General features: G+C 38.4%; 2 protein-coding genes across 2 annotated transcripts; one reads left to right on the forward strand and one right to left on the reverse strand.

The window, feature by feature from the left end:
• Window positions 1–738: 738 nt before the first annotated feature.
• LOC110685195 (E3 ubiquitin-protein ligase RMA1H1-like) lies at window positions 739–4896 on the reverse strand. The gene is made up of 2 exons (XM_021861674.1): window positions 4743–4896; window positions 739–1897 (listed from the first exon to the last, which is right to left on the reverse strand). Exon 2 carries the CDS (start codon window positions 1873–1875, stop codon window positions 1105–1107), a length of 771 nt encoding a protein of 256 aa, XP_021717366.1. The 5' UTR covers window positions 1876–1897; window positions 4743–4896; the 3' UTR covers window positions 739–1104.
• Window positions 4897–10231: 5335 nt separating this feature from the next.
• On the forward strand, window positions 10232–12004 carry LOC110685268. The gene is made up of 2 exons (XM_021861766.1): window positions 10232–10404; window positions 11356–12004. The coding sequence occupies exons 1-2, from the start codon at window positions 10232–10234 to the stop codon at window positions 12002–12004; spliced, it is 822 nt and encodes a 273-aa protein (XP_021717458.1).
• Window positions 12005–12852: the final 848 nt, after the last annotated feature.

Below are 12852 nucleotides of genomic sequence, written 5' to 3' on the forward strand. Positions count from 1 at the left end.
TGATGCATGAGGTAGCACATTTAGGAGATTTCTAGGTGTCATAAAGAAAGCTTTTGTTTTTGTTTCACTCTGCGGTGAAGGTGATGGATGAGCTCACCCTGGGGATTTGGGAATGAAGGGAAAATTCTCTGAAGTAGTCTGGTGATAATGCAACAAAGGCCTTTGTTCTAGAATCCGACTTTGTTGTGATAAAATGAGCTGATAACTATGGACTTTGAAAATGTTGTACAAGGGCATTGGTCAAGGAATTAGTCTCTCGGATTTTAAATAAAGAGTTGTCAACATTATTCAGTAATAAAATCAACTTATTTTGCGAGTGGTGTGGTTGTACAGGATTTCCTAGCAGGTCATCAAATCAAGTGTTATTTTCCGTAGAAAAATTGAGTTGTGTTAGTTAAAATAACATCCGTTTTTCTAAAATATTCTAGAAAATTCTAGTTGTACTATAATTCAAACTAAAAACAGAATGTTCTCAATAATTCAAACTTGTTGGAAAGTTCAAAATGATAACATTGATCTAATGATGGTTCAACGCAAACCACAATGACTTAAAATTCGGTTTAGTTCAATTGTTCCCAACAAAGTTCATTATTCTCAGCTTAACGGGATTTGTCATTCAAAATGAAGGAAACCTCACGAGATTATGACGGAGCAAATCAAGCCAATATTAAATTTCAAAATATGTGTACATCTTAAAAACAATACGGAGTGATCTTTAGGGAACCAACTTGCCAAGTCTCAAGTAATGAACATTCATCAGTTATCATTTTATAATACCACAAATTTTGCAATTCGCATATTACAGATTTACAAAACTCTTTATATTCGCATATTCACCCACTGATCCTATGAAATTACTTTCTACCTTATAGCTTATATGAACATAATAATCAGCAATTTCAGCACTTTACAATAAGTCACATAAGCATGACATGAGTCCGTCTGTATACATTCGATATCCCAAGTTCAATGACGAAATCAAGTTATCCTGATTGACAGTCTGCAGCATGCAAATTGATCATATACCAGCCATGCTCATTTTCATATATACAAGTATAAAATTGTTACATGTAAGTTGTGGCAGTCAGGCAGGGAACATTCGTCTCAAAACAGTAGCAGGCACAATATAACACAACACCAGAAGAAAAAATTTACTCTGCTCAGTGACCTATCAACCTGCATCATATGCCATCTGCCTCGTGCACTACTGGTGGTCACAACACTATATGTGTTTGGATAAGCAGAAAGTGTATCTTGTGAGTTCCCAAGAATCAGAGCATCAATCATATTACTGAACATCTCAATCATAGGATTGTATGTAGTGGTTCCTGCAAGCTCGAATGCAGGTGACTGGGAGTTGACATCCAGAGTGCTGTATGGATTTACTTGGTGATGATGTGGGTGGAAACCATGGTAATGAAGTTGTTGGCCCGGTTGTTGTAAACTACTGGATGTAGTGGTGGTTATAAGTGCGTGAACCCCACATCCAGGACTGTTAGGCCTCTGCGGCACCAAGAAATCAAGCTTGGTGCCCTTGCTATCAGTTGGTTTCCTAGACTGTCCCCGGCCATAGAGAGGTATCAATGTACTCTGTAAAACTTCAGCTTTGCAAACGGGACATTTGGGTTGTTGCTCAGAGCTTTCAAAGGAGCTTCTCTGGGAATGCATCCACTTGTAGATGCAAGGCCAGCAGTATAGGTGACCACAAAATGTTACAACTGGTTCTTGAACAAGGTCTAGGCAGATATTGCAGTCAAAACCACCAGATGAATTACTCTCTTTCCCAGCATCTATAGTTGACGGTGAATTCCATTTACTCATGTCTCCCCTGCTGCACCTGCTTTGTGTTGCAGGCTGTTCACAGTACTGCTCCATGGACAATGTTTCCTCAATGAGCCTAAGAATAACTTATCATGTCAGAATTATGTGCAAAAGTTAACAACAATAGCGCTAGAAAAAGAATTAAAACTATAACCTTTGCAGCTGAAAACTGAAACTCAAACATTGTATGTAGAAGCAAATCTTTAACCATTAACACATTATATGATTAATTAATGCAACTGATTGCCATAATGAAGGATGCTTTAAAAATTTAATCACATCAATGACAAAGTCAATCAAACAAGAAAAGACATATAACACAAACAAATTGCAAAGATAAGTTGAGAAGCTATAAAAGTTAAAGCACAAATGGGTCCACAATAAAGAATTTTTTAAAAAATAATGGAAGCATGTGAGAATTGTCAAGCAAATCTTATCCGAAATAAGATATGATAACATTTTGGAAACAATCAATCATTTTTATTGTTTGGTAAGGCCATTACAAATACTTTAAGCAACAGGGATAAACAAAGATAATACTTCGTACTATTATATTATTAATAGGCGGCAAACAGTGAAGGGTTATTGTCAACTGTCAAATAGTAACACGCAAATTGATATTTCGACTTATTCAGGGAATGGAACTTTGAAATTTCCATGTCAATATTGCCCTTCTTTTTTAAATACTATAATAAATTAAACATGCTTAAAAACTTAACGCATAGAAATCTTCCATTGGCAAGACCTCTTCAAAGACTGAACATAACCAAAAGAGAGGACAAAAGCTTTCACTTAACAAACAACTTGACTCTTGTCCTAATAAGTAAAATCTTACTTTAAACTTGGCAATTGCAATGACTTTAATCACAACTTTTGTTTGTTCTGCTAACAATGAATGAGAGACATATTTCAAGATTCTACTTCAAGCGTGATTTCATTGTAATTTGGTACTCTATTCTCAAATAAAAATAGAAATCATTTTCTCCTACACCCCTAAAGAGAATGGTGGATGATGAACGAGGTGAAACAAGACAACAAAAAAGTTTCGGATGCAACCCCAAAAAGTTATAATACAAAATAATGAATGACTGCGTAGGTTGGATTACAATCCACAGTAATAATATGCAGGAAACACGCTTGATATGATCAAACTCCCTCCTAGAGGTTCCAAGCCTAACATTCTCCAACTTTTGATTTTAAGAAAATAGGGCAACTAACTTTGACACAATTTCAAATACAGCCCCACCAATACGCAAAGCATGTGCTCATAATTCTTAATTTCCTTTTCCCCTTCTCTACGAGTGGTTGTTTGCTTTATATGCTATTCTTTATGCTTGTTATACCATCTTTAAACCTACACAAATTGGTTTTTTCCATCTAAAGTTACGAAAATATAAGTCTGATGAGGCCCACTAAAGTACTAAATTCAATGAAGAGCAACAAAATTCAATTTACAACAAAAAAAGGTTCGAAAGTGAAAGGTTTAAATAAGGATAATCAAGTTCATTTTACAACTAAAAATGTACTCCTAAGTTGAAAACATGTTCTCATGGGTTCAAGAGAAGGAATTTTTGATGAAATGAAAGAAACCTATAATTACAACTACGACTAGAACTTCGCTATTATTTTACCCCTATTAGTTATCTCTTGCTTAATGATGTTAACACCCTTCATGATGTCAAAATGAATTAATGACTCCTAGTTTGACACATTTTAGATTACGTAATGACAAGAAGAAAGCAATGATCCAACACTTGTAAATACGGAGTAGCTTTTTGTATAAAATCATATTATGTACTCTATATTTGACAACTAATACCGAAGGCATTGTATTTCTCACTATAGTAGGGTTTATATCTGGACGATCCCAACACCCACGCACACAACTTAATATAGCATTACATCTTTTCTGGGACCATAATGAATCAATGTGGGAGGTTAGTATGTCATGAATGTAGTTGGGCAATTAACATCATAGCTGCCCACAGCTTCACACCCACCGCCCCACCACAAAGAGAAACAAGAAAAATCCTAATTGCTAAGTTAGAAATTCCTAGTTTATGTTTCCGCACACGGAATTCGTCTTCTGAAATACGAAACACAACCAAGATCTGAACTCATCAGCAAAAACAAAACTATCCCTAGTTTGTGTTCCCGCTCACAAATTCGTCTTCTAAAAGACGAAACACAACAAGATCCGAACTCATAAGCTAGAACAATAACTATTAGTATAATCAGTACAACATATTAAGTACAAACCAATACAAATTTGTGATTAAATCAACAAAATTGAAAAAAAAAAAAAAAAAAAAAAAAAAGAAGCTAAAGTAATCAAAAACACTTGAATCAATCAACTCACCAACAGTCAATAGCAACGGAGACTACAACAGCAGCAACAAAGTAAAAGGACTCGAAAAATTGCAAAAAAAAAAAAAAAAAAAAAAAGGTAGTTTTACAAATTTAATTCATTTTTATTTTTTCAAAAGTAATTTTTGGCTTTATTACATAATTAAGCATCAAAGTTAAATTGTAGGAGACATACCAAATCGTCGAAGAAAAGAATAACAATTTCCAAGGAAAAGTAAAGTAAAATGGAAAGCAGACGTTTTCTTCAACCGATTAAAAAAAAAAAGCTTTAATTAAAAAATACTAATCAATTTGCAAAATTAATTGAAAATTAGTAAAAACGGAAAAAATTATCAAAAACAAAGATGAAAAACAAAATATCAGCAAAAGGCAAATTAGATAAAATAGGGGATATATTCATAATGATTATACTTAGACGTTAGGATAGCTTATTTAAATAAATCCGCTACAAAACTCATAAAAATCAAGAACAACCAACAAAACAGTGAACATCAAAGAAAAACATAAATTCAGTAAATAGAAAGATCTAATTCAGATTAGAGAGAAGAACATACCAATTAATGATTCAAAAGTGTGGTAGTAGTTTATTAATTTCTTGATTCTTGGTTGATTGTTGAATTTTAGGAAATGAATTATACAAGAGAAGTAAAAGTAAGAGAGGTGAGAGAAAATGTGCGAATAGAGAGGAGAAAGGAGATATGGGGAAGGTTCTATTTATACGGAATATAGATAAAGACATGGACTTACTCCTATTGAGGTGGGGTGAGTTGAGGTGGAGTGGGGTGAGAAGAATTTTTGGATAAAACTGAAGAGTCGTCACTTGTCAGTTTTTGTGCAAAAACTTTAATCCTTTTCTCCGATTAATTAGCACAAATTCTTGAAAAAAGGCGAGTATAAGTTAATTTAATATCATATCATATTATATTATTAATTAATATATAAAAAAGCGGGTATAAGTTAATTTAATATCATATCATATTATATTATTAATTAATATAAAGTTGATCTCACTGTCAGGTTATGAGACAGCGTCACTCGACATTTCAGTTTTTCGCCAAGTGCCGCGCCACGTAGGCGACAAAAAGGTATTATTGTGACACGTTGATGTTAAGTAAGCGATTTTTTGATATATTTTTAAAGATAAAAATGTTATATAGAGTTTTATTATCATTGTACTTCTAATATTTCATATATACAAAATTAATCATACCTTCTAATAAATATCTTATAACACAGTTTTATTTCCATCATAAAATTCGTTTTAAAAAATTCCTTAAAATAATATCCATTTATAATATACTAGATGAAACCCGTGCGATGCACGTTTTGTTTGAATTCTTTAAAACAATTTTTTTTTTTTTTTTTTTTTGTATTTATTTTCAAAAATTTGTTATATATTTAGAAAAAATTCATAATATCAAAAGATAATATTTTATATTTAATTAATTTAAACATAAAAATCTCATTCGCCAATTTTGCTTACGTGGCATTTGAATTATTTAATTCTAAAAGAAATTAATAATCTCTTATTTAATTGCCTACAACTAAAATTTATAATCCTACCTGGCGTGCGAGGAAAATTTAATCCTACGTGGCTCTCTAAAAACCCGAGGAAAAAACTCCCCTTTATATATATACTAGTTAGTGCACCGGGCGTTGCCCTGAATACTAGGGGTGGGACTTCGGTCTGGCAGTTCGGTTTGACCTCAGTTTGAAACGGTTTCGGTTTGAAACGGTTCGGGTTAAAACGGTTTCATTTAGACGGCGGGTCGGTTCAGTTCGGTTTTGATTAGTCACAGGTCGGTTCGATTTCGGTTTATTTTTGTACGATTTAAATTCGGTTCGGGTCATAAACGGTTCGGTTTATAAACAGTTCGGGTCATAATCAGATCGGTTAGAAACGGGTCGCTTCAGGGGCGGATTTACTCGGGTCAATGCCGGTTCAGTTTTTAAACGGTTCGGTTAATAATCGGGTCGGTTTGAAACAGGTCGGTTCAGGGACGGGTTTACCCGGGTCAATGCCCGTTCGGTTTATAAACGGTTCGGGTCATGATCTGACCGGTTTGAAACGGATCGGTTCAGGGGCGGTTTTACCGGGTCAACGTCGGTCCGGGTTCATATCGGTTCGGGTCATGAACGGATTATTTTGAAATGGGTCGGTTCAGGGGCGGGTTTACCCGGGTTAATGCTAGTTCGATTCATATCGGTTCGGATTATACTCGGTTTGGTGCTAAAATCGTTCGGGTTAGTTTGGTAATCAGTTAAATTGGATCGGGTTGAAATCGAGTTCTAAAAGTGGTTTTGACCAGTTAGCGCGTTTTGTTTTATATCAAGTTGGGACTAGTATTTCCATTTCTTTAGCGGGTCGGCATAGGTTGGTGAAAAAAATAATGGATCGAGTAGAAATTGGGTTTTAAGAGATTTTTGACCGGTTAGCTATTTTCGTTTTATATAAAGTTGGGACTTCGTCACTTTATTTTCAGACATCGGATTATATACAATTACACAAATCTTCATTTATTCAATTATTCTATATCATGTTAATATGTTATGTTTCAAGTTTGGTTATACTCTTGTTGTTGTTTATTCGATATTATCATATTAGTCTATTACAAATTTATAATGTATTAATGTATTATTGTTTCATTATTAAATATATATTATTAGGTTATCAGCTTCTTGTTGGATTGTTTTAGATATCGTGTCATGACCATGTTTTGATGAGTTGCTACTTTGAATACGATAAATCGATTCAGATATCAGATTATATAGAATTACAGAAATTCTCATTCATTCTATATCATGTTAATGTGTTATGTTTCAAATGTGGTTATAGTCTTGTTGTTGTTTATTAAATATTAGTCTATTACAAATTTATAAGGTATTAATGTATTATTGTTTCATTATCAAATATTATCAGGCTATCAGCTTCTTGTTTTAATTGTTTTAAATATCGTGTCATAACCATGATTTGATGAATTGGTACTTTGAATACGATAAATCGATAATTGATATTGTAATAAACTAATAATTTAATGTTACGGAACTATATTTGGATGTTTAATTAAAATCACGATTATTCAATTTTCCATTAGTCTAATAAAGTAATAATTGACAATTGTTTGTAACTATTCCATAATTTTGGTGTTTAAGTTATATTGCTGAATTACTCTGTTGTCTTACCCTCTCTAATCACCTTTTAAGATTACGTGCCTACAAGGCTGCAACATATATATGTTGCAACTTGCAAGTTAAAGAAAACGGGTGGGGAAGTAGAAGTATTCAATTAGATCGATCATCAACTGTTTTAAGTTTTAATAATCAGATACATTTATCGATTATCTATACATACCAATGATAGTATGATACCAATCGTACCATACATTATTATTTATTACATATACTGATATACATATAACTAATATACATTAAATATGTCATATTGAATCAATTCCAATTTCCAAACATTTGTGTTTCTTACAATTTATAAGTTACATAAAGTTAAGAGTGCAGTAGTGTTTTTATTAGTACGTAGCTATGAATAAAAAAACCATACTATCCAAATCCATTATCCCATGATCTGTGTCACCGTCTTATATTAAATATCAGTCATTGATTTGCATGTCATCTAACGGGCTATCATCGCACACATTCCAATTCACGATCCGTGTGTTTTCTTTTCCACCAATCAGATCACTCTTACCATCGTCTCTTTAGTACTCTTTTTTTGTTTCTCTCTCGTTTTCTTAATCCTCTTTTGTAATATTATCAATAATATGCTCACTGCTCTCTCGTTTTCTCTCTCATCTCCTCTTCCTTCTTCCTTCTTCTCCCTTCTTCCGTCTATGTTCTCCTTTCTTCCATCTCGTTTCTCCGTCTTCGTCCACCGACACTACGCACGACGGTTTTTATGGTCAAATTCGACCACGAAACTCTGGATCTAGTTGTTTCATGATCAAATTTGGCCTTTTAAAACCAAATTTGAGGCCAAATTCAGGATTAATATATAAGGTGTTTTCGTTCTTCCTTTTTTTATTTTCTGTTTTTCTTTTTAATTTTTTTTCAAGTTGTGCGCAACGGAGGGGGCCGAGTTAGGGTGGGTGTGGCGGCGGTTAGACTGGGTTCGGGTGGGTGGGGAGGGAGGATTTTTCGAGGGAGGGAGGGAGTTTTATGGTGGGTGAGCAATTAGAGTGAGTTGGGGGGTTTCGAGGATGTTGGGTTTCGTGGGGGTGGGTGGGGTGGGGTTACGGTGGGTTTGGGTTTTTTTTTCGATTTTTTTGTATGGGGTGGGGTGGGGTGTGTTACGGTGACGGTGGTGGGTGTGGTTGGGGTTGGGTCTGTTTTTTTTTTTTTTTTTTTTTTTTTTTTTACAGTGACGGTGGTGGGTGGGGTGGGGTGGGGTACGTTACGGTGATGGTGGTAGGTGGGGTGGGGTATGGGTCTGGGTTTTTATTATTTACGGTGACGGTGGTGGAATGGGTGGGGTAAGGTTTGGGTCTGGGTTTTTTTATTTACGGTGGGTGGTGGGGTGGGGTGGGGTGGGTTACGGTAATTATGGTGGGTGCGGGGGTGGTGTTAGGGTGGGTCTGGGTTGACGTTGGTGGGGTGGGGGTGGGTTACGGTAACGGTGGTGGGGTGGGGGTGGGTTACGGTAACGGTGGTGGGTGGGGGTAGTGTTAGGGTGGGTCTGGGGTGACGGCGGGGGTGGTGTTAAGGTGGGTTACGGTGGTGGATGGGTGGAGGGTGGTTGGATTGGGTGGGTGGCCAAATTTTTTCATTTTTTTTATTTAATTTATAACTCCTAATTTAGTTATACAAGAATATAATTTTAATTTTATAATAGCAAAAAAATTTACAAATTTAAATCAATAATTATATGTAAAAAAAATTGTACTGTTAAATTACATTAAATATCAAATATATTTCGTGGAATTCTAACAAATTGTTAAAGGCTGTAAATAGTTCAATTTGAATGGAACGGGTTGTAAACGGTTCGGTTTAAATAGTTTGTAATCGGATCGGTTTAAACGGGTTGCGGTTTGAAAATAGTTCGGTTTAAACGGTTTAATGGGTTATAACAGTTCGGTTTAAATGGTTAGCGGGTTGTAAATGGTTCGATTTAAACGGTTTTTTCCTACGGTTTAAACGGTTTCGGTTTATAAACGGTTCGGTTTAAACAGTTAGCGGGTTAACATTAATCGGTTCAAACGGTTTCGGTTTATAAACGGTTTGGTTTGTTATTGGTTTATGGTTCGTAACGGGTTAACATTAATTGGTTCCGTTCGGTTTCGGTTTGACATTATACGGTTCAATTCGGTTTTCGGTTTAAAATTAGCGGGTTATAAACGGTTCGGTCCGTGATGGTTCGGTTCGGTAACGGACGGTTTCACGGTTCGGTTTGAAAAGTCCCACCCCTACTGAATACCCATTTTAGAGAGTACACTTATTTGTGAACATGTTTTGTATTATTATTGATTAGGAGAATTTTCCCTTAATCACCCCTCGCCATGCGGACCAATCAGGCCCTGACAAGTGTCACCCAGTTAGACTTATTAGGACCTGCCACGTGGCACACTTCAGCTGGTCCACCATGGACTTCCTATGCTATGCCATGTGGCCCTTCAACCTTGCCTAAACAGGTAGCAGATTGGGCCCAAATCCCAAGAAAGCCTAGTCAGTCCTAGGGTTGGGCAAAAACCCTAGAACCCGGCACGCTTCCCAATGCTATAAATACTGTCATAAATGCTCATTAATGACATAGACTGTTCACAAGAAACACACGGATTGCACAAATCCCAAGACAATCACACACCACTCGGTACCGCCTGCTAGACCCGTCCTAGCATCCGGGATCTATTTACATTCGCATTACAACTCCTTCATTCGCTAACTTGATCGTTGGAGGCGGATCTCCCTACCCAAGGAGTCTCCGTTATCTTGTAGGTACAGGCGCGTGGTTCCAGCCTCAAAGTTGTAACTCTCCCAAGGGACACAGAAAACCCCGAAACTTTTTGGCGCCGTCTATGGGGAGAGTACCTTTGAGATGGCATCACAATCTGTACCGACTAATAGTGACAAGCGTCCTGAGGACGACTGCCAAGAAGACGAGCCTCATGTTTCTTCTAATCAGGACACTGAGCCTCAAGTTGAGACTTACACGGCCCCAGACGGGTCCTTGAGGGCTCGACGCACTACCCCTCGTGAAAGGCAGGAACGGCAAGACCAGGCTGGTCCAGGCCAAACAGTCGGACCTTCGGCTGACTCTCATCAAGCGGTCGACCGGATAGCTCCTGTCTCAAGGAATGATCTTATGACCATCATGAGAAGTTTCAAGGGTGAGATTAAAGATCTCATCAACAAAAAGACGGTTGTCTCCCAAAAAGGGCAGTCGAGCAAAAAGCCTTCCTATTCAGGAAAGAAAAAGTCATTGAAGGACCGTGAGGCAACCCCCCACCCTCGCCAAGAGGAGAGGCGGGTACCTCTAGTCAATTTGTCCAAGCACCGTATCCCTGCCTCATTGGGAAGGAAACCAATCCGCCTGGTTCAACCAGACGGCTCAAAGAAATCCTACTCAGACGCCCGGCTGCTGATTCAGCAGAAAAGGAGCCAACAGCAGTCTGAGTCGGCCTCCACTTCTGATTTTCTTGACAGTATGCAAAACACTTCTATGAATCATTCAAAATCAAACTATGAGATCCGGACAGGCAGTGCACACTCTGGTTCTAGCTCTCATTAACAATAGTCGGCACCATATGTCACTCAGCCGCCATATGTGCCGCAAACTCACTACTTTTTGCCACCTCCTCCTTTTGGGGGTCAGACAGCTAAGAATGTCCAGCCTTTGGACTGGCAGTTACGATTGCTTCAACTTGGAGAACAACCAACCGCCTTCTCCAAGGAAATCTTACAAGCCGCCCAGCCGGCTAAAGTGAAAATGTGTTAATAGGCGCCTATGATGACACCACTAACCCAGGATCACCTGATGACATTCACCAATCTAATGTACCTTCAAGGATTGGACGATGCCACATGGTGTAGGTGTTTTCCTGCCACTCTGAAGGGAGTCGCCCAACAGTGGTTCCGCAACCTGCCGGCCAGCTGTATTAACAACTTCAGAACATTGGCTTATTTGTTTGCATCAAACTTTTCCATGAATATACCTACCAGGAAGACGACTCTTGATCTAGGAGCCGTCCAGCAGGGAGAAAAGGAGGGATTACGCTCCTACATAAAGAGATTCAATCTGATGAGGATACAAATACCCAACCTTCCGGATGAAGTAGCCTATACTGATTTCTTCAAGGGATTGAAAGACGGGTCGAACTTCAAATTCGATTTAGTCAGAAAAAGAGTGGCTACTCTCCAAGAGGCAATGATGGAGGCTGAGACCTACATACAGGCAGTCGACCTCTGTCACATGGGAAAGCAAGGGGACCAGAAAAGGTCCGAGAAAAAGGAGGGTCGTTCACAGAAAGCGGCCCCCAAGGAAGAGAAAAAGAGAAAAGATGTCTGGATGGCCGACTCCACTAGTCAGCCGCCCAGTAAGAAGAGAAAAGAATTCACTCCATACTCCCCCAAATATGAGTTCAACAAAGACAATCATACCATTTTCAAAGAAGTTAAGGGACGACTCTCACTTGAGAAGCCGACACCTATGAAGGGTGATCCTAGCAAGCGCAACCAAGGCAAGCACTGCCATTTTCATGATGACGATGGGCATGAGACCAACGAATGCATTAGTCTCAAGCGTCTGCTGGATCAGTTGGCTGAAAAGGGTGATCTGGACTCTTATATCAAGAAACCTAAAGGAAAATAGCCCCCCAAACAAAATCAGTCGGCCAGGCAAAAAAGACAGAAGCCGGCCGACAGCTCTGACACTGATGAAGCTGCCATCTATACAATAGCAGGCGGCTATGCAGGGGGAGGCCCGACTGTTTGGGGAAACAAGGATAACATCAGACAACTGGATGTTAACTCTGTTAATCAGGGTGAGACCTCTAGTACCTCGTTTCCAGAGGTTATTATTTCTCAGAAATATTCGGGTGGTGTCCGACGGCCGCATGACGACCCAATTGTCATCGAGTGTAAAGTGGCCAGTCAAATAGTCGGCAAGATACTTATTGATACAAGGAGTTCGTCGGACCTCATCAGCCATAAGTGCTTGACCAAGCTCAAGTACAGGCCTGAGAGTATACAGCCTGTCTCCCATCCTCTCGTAGGAATTGGAGGGGGAGTCGAGTTGACTTGCCCGTCCGTCTGGGTGAGAGAGGTGAGGGCCGCCACATGGTCATTCGTTTCCTGGTTGTGGAAGAACTTACTGCCTACAACATAATCCTTGGGCGCCCCACCCTTAATGACTCTAAAGCAGTTATCATTCCATCCCTTATGTTGCTCAAGTTTGAGAAGGATGACAAAACAGTCAGTTCCATAAGGGGGGACCAGAGAATGGCCAGAGAAATTTACCTCACTGACAACAAAACAACGGTAACTTCAGACGGCCCAACTTGCAAAGCCATAGAAGAAGCGTCTGCCCAAGACGCAGGCGGCAGGAAGAGAAAAGCCTCCGAGACGAAGGTCAAGAAAAATCATAAGCAATAGAAATCACTGGCTGGGGAGCTGCCGAATGAATTCCGCCCTCAGCCAGCTGGGGAGCACGTAGATGTT

The sequence above is a fragment of the Chenopodium quinoa genome, unplaced genomic scaffold, assembly GCF_001683475.1.
Source record: "Chenopodium quinoa cultivar QQ74 unplaced genomic scaffold, ASM168347v1, whole genome shotgun sequence".
Lineage (NCBI taxonomy): Eukaryota > Viridiplantae > Streptophyta > Magnoliopsida > Caryophyllales > Amaranthaceae > Chenopodium > Chenopodium quinoa.

What these genes read in the sequence shown, in the direction of transcription:
- LOC110685268 (XM_021861766.1), top strand. Translation starts at nt 10,232, where the DNA reads ATGGCATCACAATCTGTACCGACTAATAGTGACAAGCGTCCTGAGGAC. An exon ending in CCTCGTGAAAGGCAGGAACG is followed by an intron (nt 10,405 to 11,355) that starts GCAAGACCAGGC and finishes TATACCTACCAG; the next exon opens with GAAGACGACTCTTGATCTAG.
- LOC110685195 (XM_021861674.1), bottom strand. Translation starts at nt 1,875, where the DNA reads ATGGAGCAGTACTGTGAACAGCCTGCAACACAAAGCAGGTGCAGCAGG.